Genomic DNA, 23083 nt, shown 5'->3' on the forward strand with positions numbered 1-23083 from the left:
GGTACACAAACTCACACAAACTCTTTATGGAGTTGTTAAAATGACACAACATATAATTTTATATGCATCTACCCATAACTGCAGCGGCTCTGTGATGATCATGGAGTGGCCATATTCCATATGGAGCTTGTAGGTGGTTTTTCATTTGTGCTGAGTTTCTACCACATACGGTCCCCACAGACTAACACGTGTCCAGGAGGATACAGGAAGACAAGGGGAGAGTGTTGATGGTAAACACCAGTAAAGAGCTGACAGGTGAATTTCCTCTTCAACATATTCTCTGGAAAGCTGAGGATTTCAATCAGTGCCTCATCCATGTGAGTGTAGACAACTGGAACATTTTACAGAATCAGCAACAGTGATCAGAGACAGATAGGACATTTTTTCCCATGTTTCATTTGTTTTATTTGTTTGCTGCAAAGTAGCTAAATCTGTACCTGAAAGACAGTGAGGAATGAAAGTGATGTTTTTGTTGTCAAGGCAGGATCTTGTAAGACAAAGTGTGTTTCTGTCTGTGCGTGGATCTATGGAGTGCAGATGTGCAGATAGCAGATGACAGTTTTTTTATGCTGGGAGAAAACATACAGCAAATACATACACAGTCACAGCGGGAAGACTCCGGACAGGAAAAATTTGTTTCAGCTGTTTCAGAGTGAAAACAGGTTTCCCAAGCAAATTGTGAACCAATTTCTGAGAAAAAGAACCCAGGAATATTTCAACAATTGGTCAATCAACATTTTACTTTATCATTAAAAAACCAGCAGTGTGAAGTAAAGTTATATATCTTAAAGGAATGCATAAAGACAGTGCAGTCAGCACCCTCTACAGCTCCCTTCATTGTACACAAACATTCAGAGCTGAGCGAGAATGCGTGCGCAGCTTGGGGCCAGAAAATGTCAGAGCAGACGATCCTCCACCAAATTATTGGGATTATTCGGAATATGCGCTTTCGTTGTTCATTAAGGACCAGGAGGAACACCTCAAAACAACGGCTAACTACAAGCCAGCTACCTACGTCCACCACAAAATAACTTTAGGCAGCATAGGTTTCATATGTTTCATAAGCATTCTTTTCAGCATAATCTGACAGAAAGGGTGGATAAGTGCTACCAACAACGGCCTCTTCGACTGCAATAACTCTGATTGGATGGAATATTGATTGACAGTGGCTTTGCCCAGTGAAAATCCAGGAAAGTCATAAATTTGGTCAGAGTGAGTGACCATATACAGCATATAATATAAACATCCCAGAGCCGAAAAAACTTTCATTCCATCCAATTACCATCAGGTGGTTGGAAAAGAAGTTCAATTGTATTGAAGGTTATGAGAAAATGACCCTACTTCTCACTTGTTTTTATTAGCTCACTAAATGTTTTCCTAATGAATTTATGGTCTCAGTTTTTAGTTTTAAGTTTTTCCAACCAAACATGACGGTCATTTTGAAACGATGGTCCCATGGAGAGAAAAATAGACCATAAAGCTGATGGAGTTACGGAGAGAATAGGGTTATGAATTAGGGGATATGGCTGCTGTGTGACTGAAAGTCTCTACCACCCGATCAGATTAGTGTACAGAGTAGGTCAGATGCATGTTCTGTATGTTCTCTGTGGTTTATACTGGTTCAAAAAAACCAACAAGGCAACAGACTAATTACAAACCGGGGGCTTCAAAGCAGCAGCTCACAAACAAGTGGATGATTTTACAGTGGGTTGACATTTGGTGAGGATTCTGTATTTGTCAGTTTGTTTAGTTATTCAACAAGTTGCAGATGCCTAGGTATCCCGTGTTATGTTGTTTGTTTGTTTGTTTGTTTGTTTTTTTTGCTTTCATCAAATTAATTTGTGTAAAATGAAACACACACAATTATGAAGTTATCCTTTATTAGTACGTCTTTAAGTTTGACAAATTGAGGGGCTCTTTAGTGCTACTTGCCTTGCCAAAAGAAGGGTTGCTGCAACACCTCCTGCAGTTATACCCTGACCCACATCACCAGTGATGCCATGTTATGAGTGTTATTGTTAATTTAACTTAAGTTACTTTCAGTTCACTTTCGTTCTGTTTGGTTGAGTCACCTGTTTATGCGTGTTCTTTTGTTTTGAACATGTTTTTGGGTTGCACATATGTCATAATAAAACACAGCTTAAAAACAGACTCTTGAGTCCACCTTGAGACTGACATCGACTTTACACTTGGGTCAGGCTCCCCACAGAATGAGCAAGTGAGCAGACTGGCACAATTTTGATTTGGATGGATGGGTGGACAAATGGATGTTTGGAATTTCGGTTGCTTGTCCTAAAGATGAGAATGTCTCACTAAGGTGATCTGCTGTTCTTAATGCCTGCTCTCTGTTCTCTTCTTCCTCCTGCAGGTAAAACAGATAGGAGTTCATATTCGTACGGCAGAGAATCCAACCCACACTGCCACCAGGTTAGTCTCTCTCTTTTTTTTCTTTTCTTTATGTCCTTTTTTAAGCTAAACAGGTGTCCCATAGCTTTATTGTCTTTTTTGCATGTGAAAGAGGTAAATATAGATAGAGATAGTAGAGGGAAACTGTGAGTTTGAGCTGAAGCCAGTGGTAGAAGACGTTCAGTCCCAGAGATCAAGGACCTGGCTCAGTATCCCGCACACTGTCCTCGGCGAGAGAGCAAACTTGTGCCATGGCAATGCTGTTTTCTTCGTTGTTTTCAGATAAACGTTCAGCATGTGGCTAATGCTTATTTGACAACTTCCATCTGAATTAGCATGTAGCTTGTTCTCAGTGAAAGCAGAGAGACAACTAGCAGACAAGTGAGGCATGACGTTGGTTATTGATCAGCCTTATTGATGATGACACTTGTGGCCTTAAGGTTATTGTGAAACTGAACATGCAAGTGAATTCCTTCCTTTTATTTGGAACATTAAAAGCGGGTATGTTCTTACAACTGTCATATTAGTGTAGCAGTTGCAGAGGTAGGGCTATGACCCCTTCGATCAGGAAGAAGAGGTTCTTACAGGAATAATCACTTTTAGGTATAATGACATCTTTTCTTTTTGAAATGTAAATAAGGTTTTGCCAACTGATCCATACACACACCTCTGACTGTGCCGTGAGCTAAAAGCCAATGGTTGAGTGTGACTTCGGTTTGCTCATCCTCACGAATTACATTTCATTGATTGACTGCAAGTTAAAAAAACGGAAAACAGTAGCAATCACAATAAAGAATTTACCTGTGTCAGAGCCACTCCAGTGAGACAAAGTGAGCTTTAAATCATTACAAGTGTCTTTATATCATGCAGGTAACAGTGCAAACGGGTGACTCTGCTTTTATTATCATCAGCATTGTTAGTTCTTTAAAGTTCACAGAATAAACTATGCAGCGCCAACAACTTCTTAGGTGTCAATCATCTTCATGAATAATATAAACAACAGCTGTTCCCGTTTTTATGTTGTTGGGGTTTTTTTTTTCCAGAGAGACATCAAACTTCATCATAAATTCCAAACTTCATATAACAAATGATTTTTTTATTGATACTTTAACGACTAATTGCTTTAAAAAGGTGTAGTTGTCATCTGTCATGGCAGCAGCAGGTAGTATGAGAACTTTTAGTCATAGGAGGTGTAAAGAGGACTTTTGGTAATGGCCAGGTTTAGGCTCTGCACTGAAACCTCCTTCTCCCTTCCATTGGACCATATGCAGTCATGATAAGATACACGCCAATGATTAAAAACATGTACAGATGTTGCTGTTTGATTCTGCAGTTAGAAAATTAAACAGCCAGAGACTTTAATTTGATGACCACCTTTCGCTTTTTGAAATGAAATCACATACGTTCCATTCCAGTGCAGGCTGTTGGACCTGTTGATTGAGTCTGATGTTGGGGATTTTTTTTTTTTTTTTTTTGAAAAGTCTAGAACATCCATTAATGAAAGCTTATCAAACAGTTATATTTTCTTGCCTATGAAACCCAAAGTTGTTCTTAAAGATGTTACCGATCATGAGCTGTTACGCTGATGTTTGAACTTCAGGTTGATTGAAAGCTGGTTATTCTCACAGGAGATTTACAGCAATTGCACAGTATTTCACATATGCAGACGCATCACCTTTCCTAGTTGTCTGTAAACTTTTCAAACAGCTTTATTACTTTTGGATGCACGTTGCTTGTACATGCTGCTGTGTGGTAGTAGCAACAGCTGATACAGCACATGTGGTACTTTTGTTGATTTCATATTAGTAAATTTGTGATGAGGATTTAAGTTGAACATGTCTAATGAGCCAGTCGTCTGCACACATACCTTCAGCCTGGACTTAATTTGAATGGGAGCACTACAGCCACCATAAAAATGTAGTGTGACCTGTTAGTAACCTCCTCCCACTCAAACATCAAACTCCAGAAAATGTAGTCTGTGTGATGACACAAGAAATTCAGCAAAGCAAAAAGTGGTGCTTTTTGTTTTTACAGATTTTTTTTTTTCTGCTTTGGCTGAGCTCCTGCAACAGGAAAGCCTGATTCCCTTACAAGTTCAGGTCATCAATAAGCTTCTGACAGTCCAGATCTGAACCTGTCATAACTTCTTACACTTTAACAGTTTTTTTCAAGTGTGCAGCTTTTTAAGCCTTTATGTCACAAACATTTTGCCACTCAATCAGGTAGACACCATGAGAGATGATGTCAGAGAAGTGTGTCCCTAAGAAAAAGATTGAAATACTTCTACATTATTGAAATTAGGCTGTTGTTGCAAAAGAGCATGATAAAAGAACATGTAGTTATTACTTTAATATTAAGTTGACAAAAAGGTCCCTTAAACACAGCTTCAAGCCTCTGCAGACTGGGCCATGTAAATTGTTTAATTTATCTGCTCATTCATTTTATTCATTCATCTGGGAAAGATTTTTCCGATTCTGATTCCATTTTCAATTCTGCTTTGAATCTTATCAATTCTCATTTGGAAAAAAAAGAGATTAGCATCAACTTTGTTTAGTTTACAAGTAACATGACCTTACAAACCAACCAGTGAGGGCCTAAGAGGCCCATTTATTTAATATTCCGAAGCATTTCCTCTGTTTGATGAAATATCTAAGTATTGCAAGTTGCCCTGTTGTCATCCTTTCTCCTGAAATGTAATCAAACTTTCGAGCGTTTCCTGCTGGCTGCACTGGTGAATGACGTCACCACGACGCCATTCATGCCCACTGGAATTGATTAGGGGATCGTTTGCAAAATTTTGCAAACAATTCCAAGGAATTGAAACACTGGGAACTGGTTTTTAACAAGAACCAGTTTTCGATTCCCATCCCTAGTCATGTATTCACCCATAAATAGTTCAGTCATCTGTTTGTTCATCTCACTCACTCACTCCATTGTTCCCTTGATCGCCCATGTCAGGTGGTTTGTTAACTTATCCGTCCACAGAGTTAAGCATTCTGAGCCCTCATTCGTTCACACACGTTGTTGTCTTCCAATCACTTGGTGCCACTTTTATCCATCTGAACACTCATCCATTCAGTGTTCATGCATTTACCCAATTCATTTACTCATCTGGCAATTCATTTGTTCACTTGATTGCTCCATCAATCCATCCATCCATCCATTTATCAGCGACTCACTGGTCTTTTATTTATAACCACCTCTCATATCCAGCTGTGGCCTTTTTACAAAGCTACAGCAAACCATAGAAGACAAAAATAAGAAATAAATCAAACATTACTGCCTCACTGGCCATTTTCCTACTGGGCGGCTGTCAAATTATCCTGCTACACAGTTTGAATTGCTCCTGATGGAAATTGTTTGGAAATGGCAGATATATTTACATGCTGGGCTGAAGTCCAAAATCCTTTGGCTTCATCCTCAGCTGTGAGTGAAAGAGAGAAACAATAATAATAATAATAATAATTTAAAATAAAAAAACAACGTAGCGGGGAGGATAAGTTCACTCCAACAGCAGGAAGATTTCCAGTAACCCCACTTCATTCAACCAATCTCTGACCAAATCAAATAGACTTCTACCACTGCAGTTTTGAGTTAATTTAGGTTTTGGTTCAACATTTTTGTTCCAAATTTTATCTCAGAGTGGGATGGTTGTAAATGTAAACCTCATTTATTTTGTTTTTGTTCAGTACCAAGCACACATCTGTAAATTTTCAACTGAGCTCCAAAAAAATCGGTTTGGTAATGTTACAGAATTATCATTTTATTTTCATTACATTATTCAGATGGTTTGTTAGCTCATTTCTTTTTTGGCAGGGTGGGCTGTTCTCCCATGACCAGTCGCCAGTGACTGATGTATCTGTCCTTTTGGAAGTGGACACAGAAGCTGTGGGAGTGGTTGGCGCTGTTGGGTTAACATTTGTCATCTAAGTCCATGAAATGTGTCAATTTAACAGTTGTTATTTCTGCAAGTTGACATAAAAGCAACCCCAGACTGGTCTTGGCCAAGATAATGAATTTGACAGAAATCTTGCAGTTGCATTGGAATAAAGATCTAGAACATAGACTGTCTGTATACCTAGTCAACACAGAGTGAGTTTGACAATAAAACAGACCATAGCACAGGGGATGGGTTGGGGGCGTGGCTACACTGGTTCACTCCTCCTTGGCTCCACCTTTTCCCCCAAATACGTTTTCTTCTGGTTTCAAAGAGCATGATGGCAGATGGACAAATGACAGACTGGAGGCTTCAGAACATCGGTTTGCGTTCTCATTTTAAGTGTTGTGATTGATATGATAGAATATGAATATGTTTTCCATCATCAATGTGTGTTTTTCATTGACACATAAAATTTTTGATGGCGCTGTTCGCCTGTCATGCCTTTGTTTCTGACCTCTGTGAGGAGTTCCCTGTGCTCATGACTATGTCGTCAAGTGTGAAGGTAGATGGATGGTCCAGTGGTGGACACATTTCTTTGAAGGGGCACAATTTACACAACAGAGCTTTTTGTCCTCTTTGGTACTTGTACTCGGACTCCATTGGCTGCTTGTACAGGGTGTGCGAACTAGAAACCTGACAGATTTGTAGTGAATCTCTCCAAGCTCTAAATGAGTGGTGGGGGATGGGAAACATGGCCTCATGCCAAGGTATGAGCCCAACCCCCCAACAGCCAGCCCTGCTCCCCTAAAAACATCCAAACCCCCTCCAAAACCAAAACCTATCATGCACTGGCAGAAGGTGACATGCATCTTCGCACACATGTAACATCATGGATTGAACAGTTAAACATGTACATTTTATATACTCACATGCATCTCAATGTTACATGAATCGGGAAAATTGAGTTTGCTCTATTGACATAGATTTGTAGATTTTCATAGCTAGTCAGAGAGCCATTGAAAAAAAAAATATGTCACGTCGAGTTTAGCTGAAAAAGCAGCTCACCTCCTTTGCTGATGCTTTCTTAAGAGTAAGAGACTATCGGCCATGAGTGACAGCGTTGAGTTTCATACTGCAATTGATTTGACAGTTATTTTAAAGCTTAGTTATCACATGCCACAAGAATTTTCACACCTGTCAGGGATGTACAGTAGCTGGCAATTTTACAAGGGTGGGGCTGGCTTCATTAGAGGAACAACTGCAATTGGTTGTCTGGTCAAACTGTGTAAAACAACCTTTGTCTAGCTCCATCTCCTGACAAGGATGTTTTATGGGCGAGCGAATCATGAGTGTCTTTGCTGAGAAGCGAAGTACAGCAGGAGAGGGAGGTGAGGGTGTAGTAAGTGTATGACTAAATACTGCTGCTCACATCCTGTTGCCCTCCAACTAAAACCATCAGCTTCTCTCAGCTGTGATCACCATCTTCCCCAGACTTCTTCCAGGTGGTTTTAGCTGCCTAAACTGGTGAAGCAGCTGTTTGATGTTATGGTGGATGTTGGTTATTGGCCTCCTTTCCAAGAATATCTCCTCTGTTTTGTCACAGTAAACAACAGGCAAAGGATGAAGCCACTCCTCAGATTTTGGTCACCACAGCGAGGTTGCTCGGCAGCTAATGGAGATGCTGCTCAGAACCACTGAGCTCTTGCTCCTGCAGCATGTGAGAGTCAGTCTAGCTGTTTCCCCCCTGCTTGGCTAAGCTTGACTCCAGCTTCAGACTTGGAATCCACCTCACCCAACCCCATCCACCAGCTCAATCAGCGGCATGTTGTTTGTTCTTCCCTCATTTTATGGGGTTTTCTGTGGCTTCACAGCTGCTGTGAGGATCACCTTAACTCCCATAACCACAGCAGAACCACCCTCATGGGTAGAATAATGTACAGCTACTACACAAACGCGCACACGTGCATGCACACCTAGCTTGCCTAGTCTATCCTTGCTAACTGAAGTTATCTGAAGGGACATTCTGTCTCCATAAGCAGAGAGCGTCACATCATCAGAATGAAAGGATATGAGAAGATGATCCTCCTTCATCACACTGTCCGTCACTCAGACAGTCTCCCATTCCCTCTGTCGCCCACACTCTCCTATTCCTCTTGCTGTTTTTCATCATTTCTCCCCTCCCTCAATTTTTTCCCTTATCCTTCACTTTGTTGCTCATTCAAGCTAAGGCCACTGTATGAGCTGCACGCACACACACACACACACACACACAAAGCCACACCAAAGCATGCCTGTCATCCAGTTATCGCCTCACAGATCAGTAGGTTAGTTGTGGGCCAGCAGCTACAGCTGAGGCAGCAGTGGTCTGAATGTGAGATTCTGGTGGAATGAAACATGAAAAAAAAAAAGCCTGTAACCCTAGACACAAACACACACACACACATACATACACGTCAGTCAGTGGAAAATGCTGAAGGATTCGTTTTGAAGCTGAGAGTTTCAGAGGAGCTTAGAAGTAGCAGTTACTTGCTTAACATTACACACACACACATACACGCATGCACATATACATACAGATAGACTTTAATGAAAGCACAGGTCTACACTTTTTCAGGCACACAATAGCATGCATGTGATTAGCAATATTAAAATAAAAAGACAGACCGTATCTGTCATGGATAATAGCGTTAGTAATTAAAGCTGTGCAGCTCCACGCATCAGCTACAGGACTGGAGTCAGTGTGTTGAGTGTCCATCACCTGCTGAAACAGTAGCAGGTGTGTTGTCCTCAGCTTCCTGCTCACTCTTCATCAGTCCTTAACAAGCTCAACTGCTCCTCTAAATACTCTGAGGACTCTCCAAACATACTGACCTCCACACCTCTGACAGGTCAAGAGACTGCAGACAGGGAGGGAGGGAGAGTTCTCCGATGAGTACTGAACACAGCTCAGCCGTTCATTCTCTCCCCTTGTCTCTTCGTGTCAGGGTCTTCATGTGGCTGGCCTATATGGAAATGCATTAAAGTATTCCCTGTAGAATCTCTAGCATTTATGTGTAGGCACTTCAGAAATTGCATTGCACTTTGCAGAGTACTTCTTGTAGTACAATTGTGGTAACACACAAAATAATAACAACATAAATAATGATAAATATAATATTAAAGCACCAATTGCTTCCATACTGCCAATTAAACAAAAGATGAAAAAGAAGTCACTCAAGCCAGTCATAAAGAGTATAGAAGTTCTTTGCTAATGTCTCCAAAGAATCTAGAAGCAATCAATGCAAATTCTTTGATGTGTTAATTACCATCTCTTTCAATTTTTCTGTTCCTGCAATACGTTTCAACTTTTTGTGGAAAAATTACAGGAATCTTGAAAAACCCCAACAGGAGAAAACATTGTGGGGTTTTCTTGAATTTGTGTGCATGTTTGCGATCATAAGACTGTGATTTCTGCGAGGGACTTTTAAACAGAGACATGAGGCTACATCAACAAATTGCATGCTCAGAATATTTTTTAAACATGTTTTAAGGAAAAATGTACTAAAATGCTGATGAATGTTATTAAAGAATCTAATCAGTATAAGAATTCCAGAGTAGCCAATTAATAAAGGCCTTGTTTAAATGAAGACTAATAAAACACAATTATATATCATCTGCACAATATTCCTGCTGAAGTAAGCTTCAGGGAGTTTGTATTCACAAAAACAACAGAACATCTTGGTTTTGGTCTTGATCTTGGATTATTTTAGGGCTTCATTTGGATTGAGATCTGGTCATGAAGCCATGTGGCTGATGGCAGCCTCAGCAAACTGCTTGGTGACCTCTCATGGCCGGTGGATTGGGACATTTCCATCCTGTTTCTCCACAAACTGTCAAGTTTTTCAGATGACTTGCCACGCTTTTGTAGCTCAGTTTTCAGCAGCAAACCTCCTCTAACATACTGGGCAATTCTCAAGACTTTGCTTGGAAACCTGTCAAGTATTGCCATATAAAAGATGGACAGAATGTTTTGGGATGTTGAATGATGCAAACGTTAGTAAAATATGAATATTTTGACCAAGCAGAGTTAAGAAATAAATGTTTTCTGTGGATTTTCAATCACGGCCTTCATGCATGGTAATGCCCTGTATTAATGGCTACCATTGATGTCCGCTGACTTAATTCCAGTCTCCAAAAGTTCCAGCTTTGTCATTTGGCAGTTTGTGACTTTGAGTATGTTTCAGAGTTTAAGGTGTTTTTCAGGTTTGGACATTGGGTTGGCTGTGACAGCATCCGCGACTGACCATTAACACCTTCATTGGCATACCTACACCTTGACATGGAGCATTGCCCTGCTGTGAAAACCAGTGCTGATGAGTTTTCTTCTGTGGCCTAAATCCAGTCTTGCTGAGGCACTGCCTAATTATCACTGGGTGTGAGGGCCATGCAGGTCTCTTTCTGACTGTTTGATGAGCAGGTGCTGGGCGAAGCTGAATATTGGGCTCATCAGAGAAGATGACCCTCTGCAGTCCTATACAGTCCAATTCTTATGGTTTTTGCGCTCCTCAGCTTGGCTCGGTTTTGCTTCTCTGATTTTCACATGCTCTACATGACCTCAGTTGCTGTCAGGAGCCTGTTTTGAACGTCCTCACTGTGCACTTTGCCCCAACTGCCGTTTGCCATTCCTTCTGCAGGTCATTTGATGTCATTTTACAGTTGCTGAGTGACATTGCAATACGTTGCCTGTCATCCCTGTCACAGGAGAGTCATTCTTACCAGTCAGGCTCCAGCTTTGTTGTCTCCATTGTCTGCTGCTTCACCTCATCCTCCGTCTTTGAAATTTTAAGGATAGAACCCACCTGAAGCTCCCTCTGCAAATAAATCCTGCTTTTCCTCACTCAAGACTTCTTCTTTTCATTCCAGTTACATTTATGATACCACTTGGACACTTTTTGACCATTCAGCTGGTACAGTTGTAAATCAGGTATAAAGGCCACAGCAGTGGTTTTTACACTTTTAATACTTTTCCCTATCCGGTTCTTTTATGAGATGAACTACATCTTATAAAATATGTCAGGGGTCATGTATGAACTGACTGGAGGGCTTCACATAGTCGCAATGAAGAAATTCTCTTGCATGAGGCCATTTTGGCACATGTTACAGTATTGTTTGTTATTTGATGCATCTGAATTGTCCATGATTAATTATGGGCTATAAATCAGGAGAGGCCCAGAGCCTCTCTGAGGTGGTTTTTGGTTTTTAAAACCATAAATCATCTTATGGTTTTCAACACTTCAAATACAACATGGGAAATATGTCCTTTAAGTCTTCACTCTGTGGGTTTTAAAAGTTGACTTCAGGCATATTGCAGCAGCTAATGATCATATTTTTGTGAATGAAACTTGAACTGTCTCTCAAACGCAGTCCAACAGATAGCTGGGGGCATCAAGTATTTCAGTGATTTGAAGAACGTGGACCTCCTCATGAGTAGGTGAGCAGAGTTAACCCTCTTAACTATTAGTTAAGGGTTTGACTCCCACTTGAAGAAAACCTCACAAAAGGAAGTGAGCGAGGCTGGAAAGGGCCTACAGCATTTGTTTGTTTACATCACATTTATAAAACCATGTCTCATTCTCAGCTCAAGTCATCTCTCTCATTGATTCTTTCTGCTTGTTGCTTCCCTTTCTCTCTCTCACTCTGTCAAGATGCAATTCCTCTGCTGATCTGAGGAATTTGTCAGTATGGAAGCCAGGCATCTGTGTGTGTGTGTGCGTGTGTGTGAGTCTGAGTAAGGAACAGTTGTCATCCCCTCTGGAAGACCGACAGTTCCTGTGCGTGGGCTTTACTGGGGAATCTGGTTACCAAGTCTGTGTGTGTGTGTGTGTGGGCACGCTCACTCATCATAACCTTATTCTGTTATGAACATTTTCCCATTAACTGTTTTCTGACCAATAGCGTAGCCCCAGGAAGAACAATCCCCCAACAGCTGCTGGGAAGGAAACAAGGGCAAGTTGAAGTTTGTTTACATGGAGGGAAACATTGCTGAAGCTGTCAGGTCCACAGTTTACTATTTTCACTGCTCCTAATCCAAATCTCTGCAAACAACAATGCTGTTACACCGTTTCTACAAAATAAAAGCTCCAAACGGTCAGTCATCACAATCACAGACTGAAACACACACATACATACACTCCGTCAAATCAGTGAGCAAGCCTGCAGTTATGTACTGGAGACACACACGTAGCCGAGTGTTACTGCTCCACATCTTCACTTTGATCCAATCTCGTCAAAGATTTATACTCCCATAACTAAATATTCTTACGCAAAGTACAGTAGCCTGTGTAGTGTCCGACCTCACCAGATTGTGTTTGATTGACTTTCTGTGAGGAGTCACATTGTATTGAATTCTACGGGAAAAGGATTCTACATCTTACTTTCAATCACTAGCTCAGTGAATTTTCAGTGTGACTTTGTGATCTCACTCTCTAGGTTCAAGTCCAGTCCATAAAACAGGACGGGTTGGGGGTGTGGCTTCATTGTGATTCATTCCTCCTTGGCTCCACCTTTTCCCCCAAATGCGATTTCTTCTGATTTCAAAGAGCATGATGGCAGAAGGACAAATGACAGACTGGAGGCTTCAGAACATCACTGCAATGGGTGACACTGTTGGCTAAAAACATATTTGGGTCCAGATTTGTGTCATAAGCTGAACTGAAGTGAAATTTTAATCTGATTATGCCAGAAGGTATCAACATATTATTTTGGCGGATAAAGACGGATACACTATCACAGCTGCACTTCACAAATTCATCTTTTACATTTACAAGACATATGAATAGGGAAATGATTAAACTACCCAACACTATGACATATTTATGGAAATAGATGACAGTGAGACAAACTTTTAGAGAAGAAGAAAAAAATAAAATAACGCTCGGTCGAACCTGAAAGTAACTCTCCTCATTTATCAAATCAACTCAAACCAAATCAGATTTGTTTGTATAGCACCAAATCATAACAAAGTTACATCAAGGCACTTTACACATAGAGCAGGTCTAGACCAACTCTTTATAAAATGATTTAAAGAGACCCAACATATCCCCTGATGAGCAAGCACTTGGCAACAGTGGCAAGGAAAAACTTCCTTTAAGAGGCAGAAACCTCGAGCAGAACCAGGCTCTGGGGGGGGCGGCCATCTGCCTCGACCGGTTGGGTTGAGAGTGGGAGAGAGAGCGAGAGAGTGAGAGAGACACGGGGGGGCAAAGTTGGGTAGAGTAGGGTCTATCTGTATATCTATCCTGTATATTGTTGTGTGTGGTGTGATGTTCCACTCACAGCTGTTCTTGCCAGACACACATGTACTCGCACACACACACAAATCATACACATCTACACACGGATCCAGCTGCTCGTCGCTCTCAGGAGACCCTCAGTCGTCATTTAGTCTCATCTGCTGCCCACACAGATCAACACTTTTATTTTACTATCGATCCCACACACACACACACACACACACACACACACACAAATTGCACTGCTAGACTTACTTATAATTAGTGTGTGTCAATAAATCAGCTATGACAGCAGGGAGTTTGTGTGTTCCATTAAATGGACAGAGTGTGAGGACCACCGTGCTTCTCTGTGTTATGATTCAGCCACCAGGCTCCTTTAACTGGATAGTGTTTTTGAATACTGTCTCAGATGTGGTTCTTTGGTAGTTCCTCTGGGGAAAGTGATGCTGGTATAAACACATACCCTTGTGAGTCTGTTCCACTGCAGGATGCAGAGTGAGCTGTGTTAAAAGGCCCATATGTAAGTTTTCCAGAGATTTTTTTCTTTCAGTGAGCCATCACTGGGAGTCGCAAGACAAGCTTTTATAAAACATCACATGTGCAGCTACTTTCAGTCCAGCCTGTTGAAAGATAATCAGCTAGTTTGTTACCAAACTAACCTCAGTAGAAAGGAGATGTGACAGAGAAAAGTATCAACTTTGACATTTCTTTCCATCTCTGAACACAGCTGTCGGTGAGTAAAGGAATGTTGACATTGAACTTACAGATCAGACCTTTAAAGTCTTGATATCAAATTGTGGTACCATTGTACAAGTCTGAAACATGTCACCTCCTACCTATAGATGTTTTAGCTCCAGTAATATTTTTATTCTCTGCCAACATTCAAGTCTGTGTTCTCATGACAGCTATCATATATAAGATATGGGCTGCCATGACTCTTGAGCCCCGTCAGGGTGAATACAATACTTCACACAAAACAGTAAGCTGGCGATACCTGATGAAGAACAGTCTGTGAGTGTCTGTGTGTCCTGAGTCAGAGAGATGCTAATAGGGCCATCAACCCTTGGCTGCTCAGTAGTAACTGTTTTGAGCATTTCACTTACTTTCCTAATTACAGATCCTGCCCCATATTCAGAGGTTTCAGGAGCTGTTAAAATCTGCTTAAAAAACTGGAGAAGTGAAACTCATATTTGCATCAAAGGGAGGAAAGCTCATCACTTCTGGGGTCACAATACTCTTCCCATCAGCACACAGACATGATGCATGATGTATTCATGAGGGGGAGTGAGGGGTCATGTGAGGGAGTTTATCTGAGTTATTGTTTTGTGAAAAGGGTCAGCTGATTTGATCCATTCTTGCTGCTGCGTTTGTTTAACTCATTCCTGTCTGGCTCCATGGAGGCAAAGATGGAAGGTGCTCTCGATCAGTGATGGTAACCATCTCCCCAATCCAGTATGTCTGACATCGAACACTGGTCTGTCACACATACACACAGAAACTGTACAGTACAACAGCTGGTAACAACAGAACAGAACAGAACTGTCATACTGACACGCACATATACACAGTATTACCACTGACACATACAAAACGCTTAAATACACCAGGATGTACACACAAAGACACACACGCACACGCAGTCTTGATGCATGAGATGCAGGGAAGCAGGCAGATATTTTTTATGTGCTTCCTTCATCAGAGTTCAGCAGTTCTTCCTTTGGATCCTTATCTATGACAGATGAGGCAACAACTTCCAGGAGCCACATGGGTTTTCAACATCCTTTAAATGAAAAAGAAAACCATTTCTGCCAAAGACATATTTGAAAATGTAAATAAACGGATGACTTTAAAAGTTAAAAGTTGGTGGAGAAGCCACTGAAATACTGAAACCCCCAGCATCTCTCTGCAGCTTTCTCCTCAGCGTGGTGAATATGGAGGCAAATCTGTCACAGACGTCTTTGCTGCCGTTTGTGTCCAACGACACCAACAAGATCCTGTTACATTATTTTTGCAGGGACATTGTTAAAGTGAGTGAGTGTTTTTTGCCCCATAGCAGAATCATAATGGGAACAGCCGGACTGTCTCCAGCACTGTCACAGCTGGAGAATGTGAGAGTTTGGCCTAATTTCCGTTTCTCTTTTTTTCTTTTTGCTGAAAGCTCCCATGTATTAAACTAAGGGCTGAATGATATTACAATACCTGAGGAATCTCTGCCATCATCCTCCAGCTGTTATTAGAAAAGACTGTAAAACCAACATGTCAACTGATGTTCGTTTTTTCCTTTGGCATCTCAAAAGTGTTTCAAATGTGTTTGTAAGCTGACCCCATCCACAACAGCTCACCACATAGCTGCTGTACCAGTGCTTCTGTTTCTCTCATCCTTTTGTTTTTCCTTATAAAGTTTTGCTGTAATATTAGCCATGAGCCAATGGACGTGTCTGATGTGGAGATGTGACTCTGGATGTCACTATCAAAGATGGAGGATTTGAATGGACGGATAAAAACACAGAAGTAAATCAGCAATGTTGCAGTCAAACGGTCAGACTTAGGATGGCCTTGATACATTGAGGGTCTTCAGTGTGCAGGTGTGTTCAAGTCTGTCCGTAGGTTTGATTCCTGCGTTCCTGCCTTGGGGTTTTGTTTCTGGTGCTAATAACTAAAATGTGTCCGGGACTGCAAAGTGAAGTCAGCTGGGACTGAGGCATGATGGAGTGATCAGTTCAAGATGGCACTGTGGGGAGGTCTATATTTCATTCTCTTTTCATCTGTACGAAAAAATATAAATCTCTCTCCGTGAATCATTCATTCATTTCCTGTCTCCTCCCCTTTCTTCCTTTCTTCATCCTCTTCCGTTCCTGTTGTGCGTCCTTACCCTCTTTTAATTGTCTTCCTTCAGCTGTATGAGCTTGCATTCGTTTTTCTTCCTCACCTCCTCTTCTACCCCTTGTTCTCTTTCTCAGTCTTCTCACTGTTCTTCTCCTCCTCTCCATCTCCAACTGAGTCTATCTTTTCCCTGCACTCCTTACTGTTCTCTCGCTCCTTGAAGCAACATACTTTATTCTTCTTCCCTTTCTGCCTTCATTATTGTCTCCAGCCCTTTTTCCTTTCTTTCATACTTATGTCAACCTTTTCCTTACACTTTTCCCGTCACATCCCTCTTTCTCCATCCTTGACCCTTCATTTATTCCCTTCTTTCTTGTCTGACCTTGTCAACTTTCATTCTTCTTCCCTACCTACTCTTCCTTCCCTTTTTGTTGGCTCATTCCTTACACATTTCCTTCCTCCTTTGCCTTCAGCCTTTTATCCTTGTCATTTTTCATTCTCTTTCCTCCTCTTTTCTTCCCTCATGACCTTCCTCCATCCCTTCTCACCTGTTTGCTCTGATTTATGCCCAACATGTCCTTTTTTCATCCTCCTCACTTATTACATTTCCTATTTCATTCCCTATTTTCTTTCTCTCTCCCGCTTCCCTCCTCCTGCATTCACCCCCACCCACTTTTAACTGTGTGCAGGAAGCTGCCAGATACTGTGAGGTGTAATGTGCTGTCTGATTCCTCTCTAAGTGTTCTTAAATGATCGCTATTTATTTGTCAAGCCAAGCGTTGAACGCTAATTAAGGAAAAATGCTTTGAACTGCCTGGTGTGTGTGTTTGAGTGAAGTGTGCGTTATTCTGTGTATGTGGAACAGTTAGAAGATGGAAGAAGTTGTCATTTGCTAGTGGATCCCTCGCTGCTGTTTGGAGTGGAACAACAGTTTGCGCGTGTATCTGTGTGTGTGAGTGCGTGCGTGTGTGTGTATGTAGGTTTCGCTGTGATCTGTCCTTGCAGTCTTTTTTCTTGCTCTGACATCATTCTAGACACAAACCCAGCAGCAGGTGTTTCAGAGTCTCAGATGTGCAAATGTAAACGGCTGCTTTGTTTGTGTATTCGTGTTCTCAAGATGGTTGTGTATCGTGATTTCAACTATAACTCTCTGTCAGTATCTTGGATGCTATAGTGTGTTACCATCTTTGTGCACAATGTAGTCTTTATCACTCCAAGGGGAATCAAACCTCTAAGCCTGTCGGTGTTAGCACCTTGCTATGGAAACCTTTCGATTGACTTTGGACCAAACTGGGGGGTGTACTGACTGCTGTCATCATGAGGCAGTCCACCACTGACATAAAGAGAAAAAAAAAACATTTAAAGTGGAGCTTTTGTCCCTTTAAAGGGCGCCTTCATCCTATCATATTCAGCAGATGGCATAAAGAATACAACACATAATTAGAATTATCACTGTCTTGTTTTTAATTTGCTGTTATGTTCAAGTTTAGCTTCAAAAAGAAGGAGAAACTCTGCAGGAAATCTCTGTTGGAATAGACTACTTGCGTGTTCCTGCATTTATTTCATGAAGCAGTTTTATTACAAGTGACATGGGCATGTTGTTTTAAGATGGATTAATGTTGTTGGACCATCAGACTGGCTCACAGACGGCACAGGCAGTGTTGTGCAGCACATAGGATGTTGTAAAGTGATGAAGACAGTGATGAATGTGTGTTGTGCTGATAGGATTACACCATGATAGTCATAATAAACTATTGAGAGAAGCAGTGCTCGTGGTTGTGTTTGTTGTCCTGGAGGATGTACGTTTGATGCCTGATATGACACGTGTCTCCAGAGTTCTGGCTCCATGAGTCCATTTTCAGTCTCTTCTTGTTTCTCTGTCTCTGGTAGCAGCCGCAGAGCTTCACTCCCTCAGGAGGCAGAGTGTGTGTTATTGTGTGTGTCAGCTGCAGTGAAGCTGCCGTACAGGTGCACCACTGCCTCGCCAGCACTTCCTGGTAATTAATGACTTCTTCCGGCCTCTCCCTGTCTCCCTCTGTCCCTGCTTTTTCAGTTACATGAGGAAATTGGGAGAAGGGATAGGAGGAGCTGAAAGAGCAGCTGAAATGGGTTTGTCTGTGTGATGAGGAGAGGAAACCTCTCATGTCTGTTTTCACGACAGCATGAAGACTGGAAACAGTGGGAACCAGCTATTCCGTGTCCCTGTCCAAAGTTTCAAATTAAAGCTCTGTTTGGTATCTTACATGTTGAAACATAAATATTAAAACAATGTCATCCACAAAACCTCAGGGGGGTTTGCTCACCTCCCATCACCGGCGTGTACGTTATTCTTACTTTTTTTTTTCTTTTCTCTGTTCTTTCTTCATCCCCTCTCTCTGTATTTTTTCTTTTTGTAATTTTCAGTTGTTGTTTCTCCTTCTCTTTCATGCATGTTTCCTTGCCGGTCTCTCTCTGTCTCTGTTTCTCTCTCAGTATATCTTTCTGTGGCCTCTCTCTCTCTGGTAATCTATCTCAGTTAATATGGCCTCTGTGAGCAGCTGGGTTCCGCAGTAGCGTCAGCTCTGTGAGAAACAGGCCTCTGGTTGTGTCTGTGAGATGAAGAGAAGTCAACCCGAGGAGCATCAGACCTCTGTCAAGCTGGAACTGTAGTCTAACTCTGTCAAACACACATAAATGTTCCTATGCAGAGCAGAGCAGGGTGTTATGGGACCGACCCAAAGCAACTCCCAAACTTCAAAAACATGCATCCACCAAATATTTATAGGCTCCTCCGCCACAGTTGACCAGAGTTATCCAACTTCATTAAAGAGAGCCACTAAATAGTTAAGATATCCTTTCACCATCTCGATGTGATCATCACGTTTGACATCCACCGTCACAAAATAGGGTGTAATGAAGCGAAAGTGACGGAGACAGGAAGACAAACAGGTAAAGAGACAGAGAGACAGACGGGTCTACTTTGTCTCTCCTGCAGCTCGTCTAGTTGCCAGGGTGACCAGCCGGCTTGGCTCTGTGCTCGAGTATTGCAAGAAAAAGAAAGAAAAGAACAGAAAAGAAAGAAAAGCGCCACAATCAATGAGACCCTTTTTGTTTCAGTGGGAACCCCCTTTTACCCCCTGACACATATACACACACTGAAACACACACACATGGACGGGGAACAGGATGACTGAATTGGTGTGTGATTGTGTGTGTGTGCCTTTGTGTCTGACTCCCTTTCCCTCTCTGTGTGTGTGACTGACTTTATTTAAGACAAGGGCCCTTTTGTTTTAAGGGGGAGAATGGCTCAGAGACCGAGGCTGGCCCTGTAATTGGCCTACTTAGGCCCTGTTTAGCATGAGAAAAGCCTTCCTTGGCCCGGCAGTGCCAAGCTTACTCTTGTTTTCAGCCACAGAGAGGATGGACGTGCTGATCAGAATTCAGATTAGTCTCAAAAACATCCAGCCCCCCCCACCCACCCCCACTCTCCCCCACCCTCTGCTTTAAATACACTGCACACTAATTACTTAACGAGAAAGCTGGAGGAAAACAATCTACACTTTTAGGGAGTAGTGGTGGAGTCTATTTAAAGGAGGGGAGGGGGGAGCATTGGCAGGTTCTTTTTCACCTCTTTCCCTCTTGCTAACTTTTTGTGGTGCTTTAAAAAACAAAGGCCCTCTTCTCCATCCTTCCTCCCTGTCTTTTCTTCTTGTGTTCTTCTTCCTCTCAGCCCAGACGCCACTTGTTGCAGCCGAATCATTGAACTTAATTAGAGGGGGGGGCGAAAATGTGTGAGTGGTTTGCTAAGTTAGAGCTGTAAACAGAGTCACAGTTAGAGGAGGGCAAAGGCAGCGGAAAGGAAATGTTAGACTCTGAGCCGTGGAGCCGCGAGGTCATCTCCACGCTGAGCAGCATGAGGTCACTCTTGTGGAGGTAAATACCATCACACCCATTTATCCTCATCAGCTAGTTTCAGGCATCTGAGTAGACTTTGTTGGAATTTAGTGTTTACTTGTCTCTCTAATGCCGAACCTTGTGCAACCTGTGTAATGTCTGTGAGAATATTTATCTATTTATCTATCAACCTGAGTTAACTGATAATTTCTGCTATTTTCGTGGACTGAAATGAAAACAGAAAACAGACATTTTATGTTTCAGATTTTAATTGGTCAAGCATCATTCTCATATAAATTAAATTCATAAATTTAATTCATTTAATGTTGTCATACCCGGACTTCCATATTCATCTATACAAATATGTTACCTCTCTCTGGGGCTGTGATTTGTAGACATGCATTCGTAGATATGTACCGGACACACAAGCATTCCAACCATCATTTTTGCAGTTTTCATCATTTTTTATTCCACATTCATAGCATCACATGGGATTTATGTCTTTTGCATGTTAACGCACAGTTAAAAACAAGTGTATGTTTGTTGTTGATTAAGTCAAGATTAAAATGTTGAAAACAGACTGGAAAAGTAATTTCAATTGTCTGACTGAATAATGTTTTTCCCTTTCACTCTGTTGTTATCTGAGACTGTTTCATAAATGCAGAACTTCCTCACTTATTTTATAATTTGCGCAGGAACAGTTTTCATGTAAACTCGTGGATCTGGTGAACATTCAAACTGCTCCCATTTACCTCTTAGGTCACGATGGCCAAAAACGTTGTGTATTTTAACTTTACAACATTAATATTCTAAATTAGATAATGAAGGAATGCGTCCTAAAAATTCCCAATTTTGTGGACTTAACTTTATGCAACAACGTTTGTGTGTTCAGTGTCCAAACCAGAAAACAATCCACACCTTCCCATTCATCATCAACGCAGCTATGAAGCGGTACAACAATCAATATTATGTTTACCTTATTTCCCTTTTTTATTATGAAACAGATGAAACTCATTTGCACTCACTTTAATTATGTTTGAAACATTACACATTATTTTGTGAGGTAATATTTTATACTGGAGGAAAAATATCCACTGGTGCATGAAATTTTGATAATTTTGTATTAAGGAGTCCCAAATAAGTGCACAACTCAAGGCATCCCAGGGAATGTTATTTTGGAATTAGACATGTGACTTGTGAAAAACGGTTCCTGCCTAATCAGTGCCACATTAATACACATTATCTCTCTCTCTCACTTGTCACTGTCTCTCAACAGTCGATACTGGGTGGTGAGTTGGGTTTGGGGAGTCCAGGCGCGGCGTCGCCTACCAAGCCGGCCGGTCAGTATTACCAGCACTACGGCTCCAACCCAAGAAGGAGAGCGCTGCATATGGACACCATGGGTGAGATGGCGTGAATGCGCGCACACACACACAAACAATACACACTTTTAACAAGTAGCACAGAGACGCTTCTCTACCACAAAGGAAGTCGGGCTAATTTACTGACACTGGTTAGTTTCTAAAATTGTGATTGAGTAAAGAGTGATGTAGTGTTAACATCACTCTTCATGCTGTTTACACTGAAATAATTTTAGATTTCACATTAAAACTTGAACCATGGCCAGTTAGCTGTCCCTTAACTCTAATGCAACCCTACAACAAACCCTGAAGATTATAATCCATTTTTTTTGGTTCAATCATGAAAAACACTTTTAAAATCAGAATCAGATTTAGTGTCTGGTGCAGCAAACAGTAAACAGAGAGCCAATGTCAGGAAATACAGAAACTATCAATGTCAATATAAATAGAAAAATGGAACCGTAAAGCCATAAAATATTTAGTGAAAGCTTGGTGGAAGAATCTGAATGCTTAAATGATCACTTTTTATCACGTAAACATACAGATAGTGGGTAGGACGCATTAGTTCTAAAAGGGTTGATGGTCTTTGCTGATGAGATGAACTGCATTCTGGGAAATACTGTTGTTGAAGCAAGGGGTTTCAGGGGGGTTGAAACAGTACAGTATGTGTTGGGTGGGGATCAAAATCAACACAAAGAGCGACCTCCAAAATAGTGCAACTTCTGTATTTGAAGGAATAAATTACGCCACATGAGGGTTTAGTGAGGGGGACTCTGAGTGTCTGAGCTGTTGTTACATCATTTAAATAAAAACCTGTGAAATGATCACAGTGAACGTGATCTAATATGAAGTGAACTTGCTCTTAACTTCAACAGCCATTTTCCATGTTGGTGACAAAGTTATTTCTAGGAACTACAGGCTTCAGGCAGGATGTTTCATATTAGGTTGTTCACTCAATGATTTTCACTCCTTATGTACATCTCTGCACAATTTCCAGGTCACCTTGACTCAAATGTGGGCGCTGAAATTTAAATTTTGTAAAAACATTTAAATGAAAATAGTTACAGTTGCCCATTATTTTTTTCATATTCCATGTAATATTGCATTTATTTAACAAATACTAAAGGATGAATGCATTATATATTACTATTGTTATTTCAGGGTTTCTTCAGTCAGTGAATCTATAAAAACAATGCAAAACTAACTTTTGAAGAATCTTTAAATGTCTTAAACAGTAATTGATTGAACCATGGGTTTTCTCTGGTATCGTTTCAGTTTGCATTTGATTAAAACATATCTACAGATTTGCTGCAGAGAAAAACTTTCTCTCCAGTGTAAAGTGTCCGGAAACAAATAAAACACTGAATTTTTTTTTTTAGATTTCAAAGCCTGATTTATTTATTTATTTTTTATTTATTTATTTATTTATTTATTTTTTCAATTTTCAAAACCTCTTCAACGGCAGTCTC

General features: G+C 41.1%; 1 protein-coding gene across 8 annotated transcripts in view; it reads left to right on the forward strand.

Moving 5' to 3' along the window:
* Nucleotides 1-23083, forward strand: part of tcf4 (transcription factor 4) — a 197530-nt gene that overhangs the window by 91108 nt on the left and 83339 nt on the right. For 6 of the 8 annotated variants that reach the window (XM_029516638.1, XM_029516634.1, XM_029516639.1 and 3 more), the window contains 2 exons: nucleotides 2369-2427; nucleotides 21530-21656. In XM_029516638.1, the coding sequence (XP_029372498.1) occupies nucleotides 2369-2427; nucleotides 21530-21656 (186 nt within the window). Of the gene's footprint in view, nucleotides 1-2368; nucleotides 2428-2569; nucleotides 2573-3565; nucleotides 3569-21529; nucleotides 21657-23083 lie in introns of all 8 variants that reach the window. The other 2 variants (XM_029516636.1, XM_029516640.1) reach the window with 2 other exon arrangements.

Source organism: Echeneis naucrates, chromosome 12, assembly GCF_900963305.1.
Source record: "Echeneis naucrates chromosome 12, fEcheNa1.1, whole genome shotgun sequence".
Classification (NCBI taxonomy): Eukaryota; Metazoa; Chordata; class Actinopteri; order Carangiformes; family Echeneidae; genus Echeneis; species Echeneis naucrates.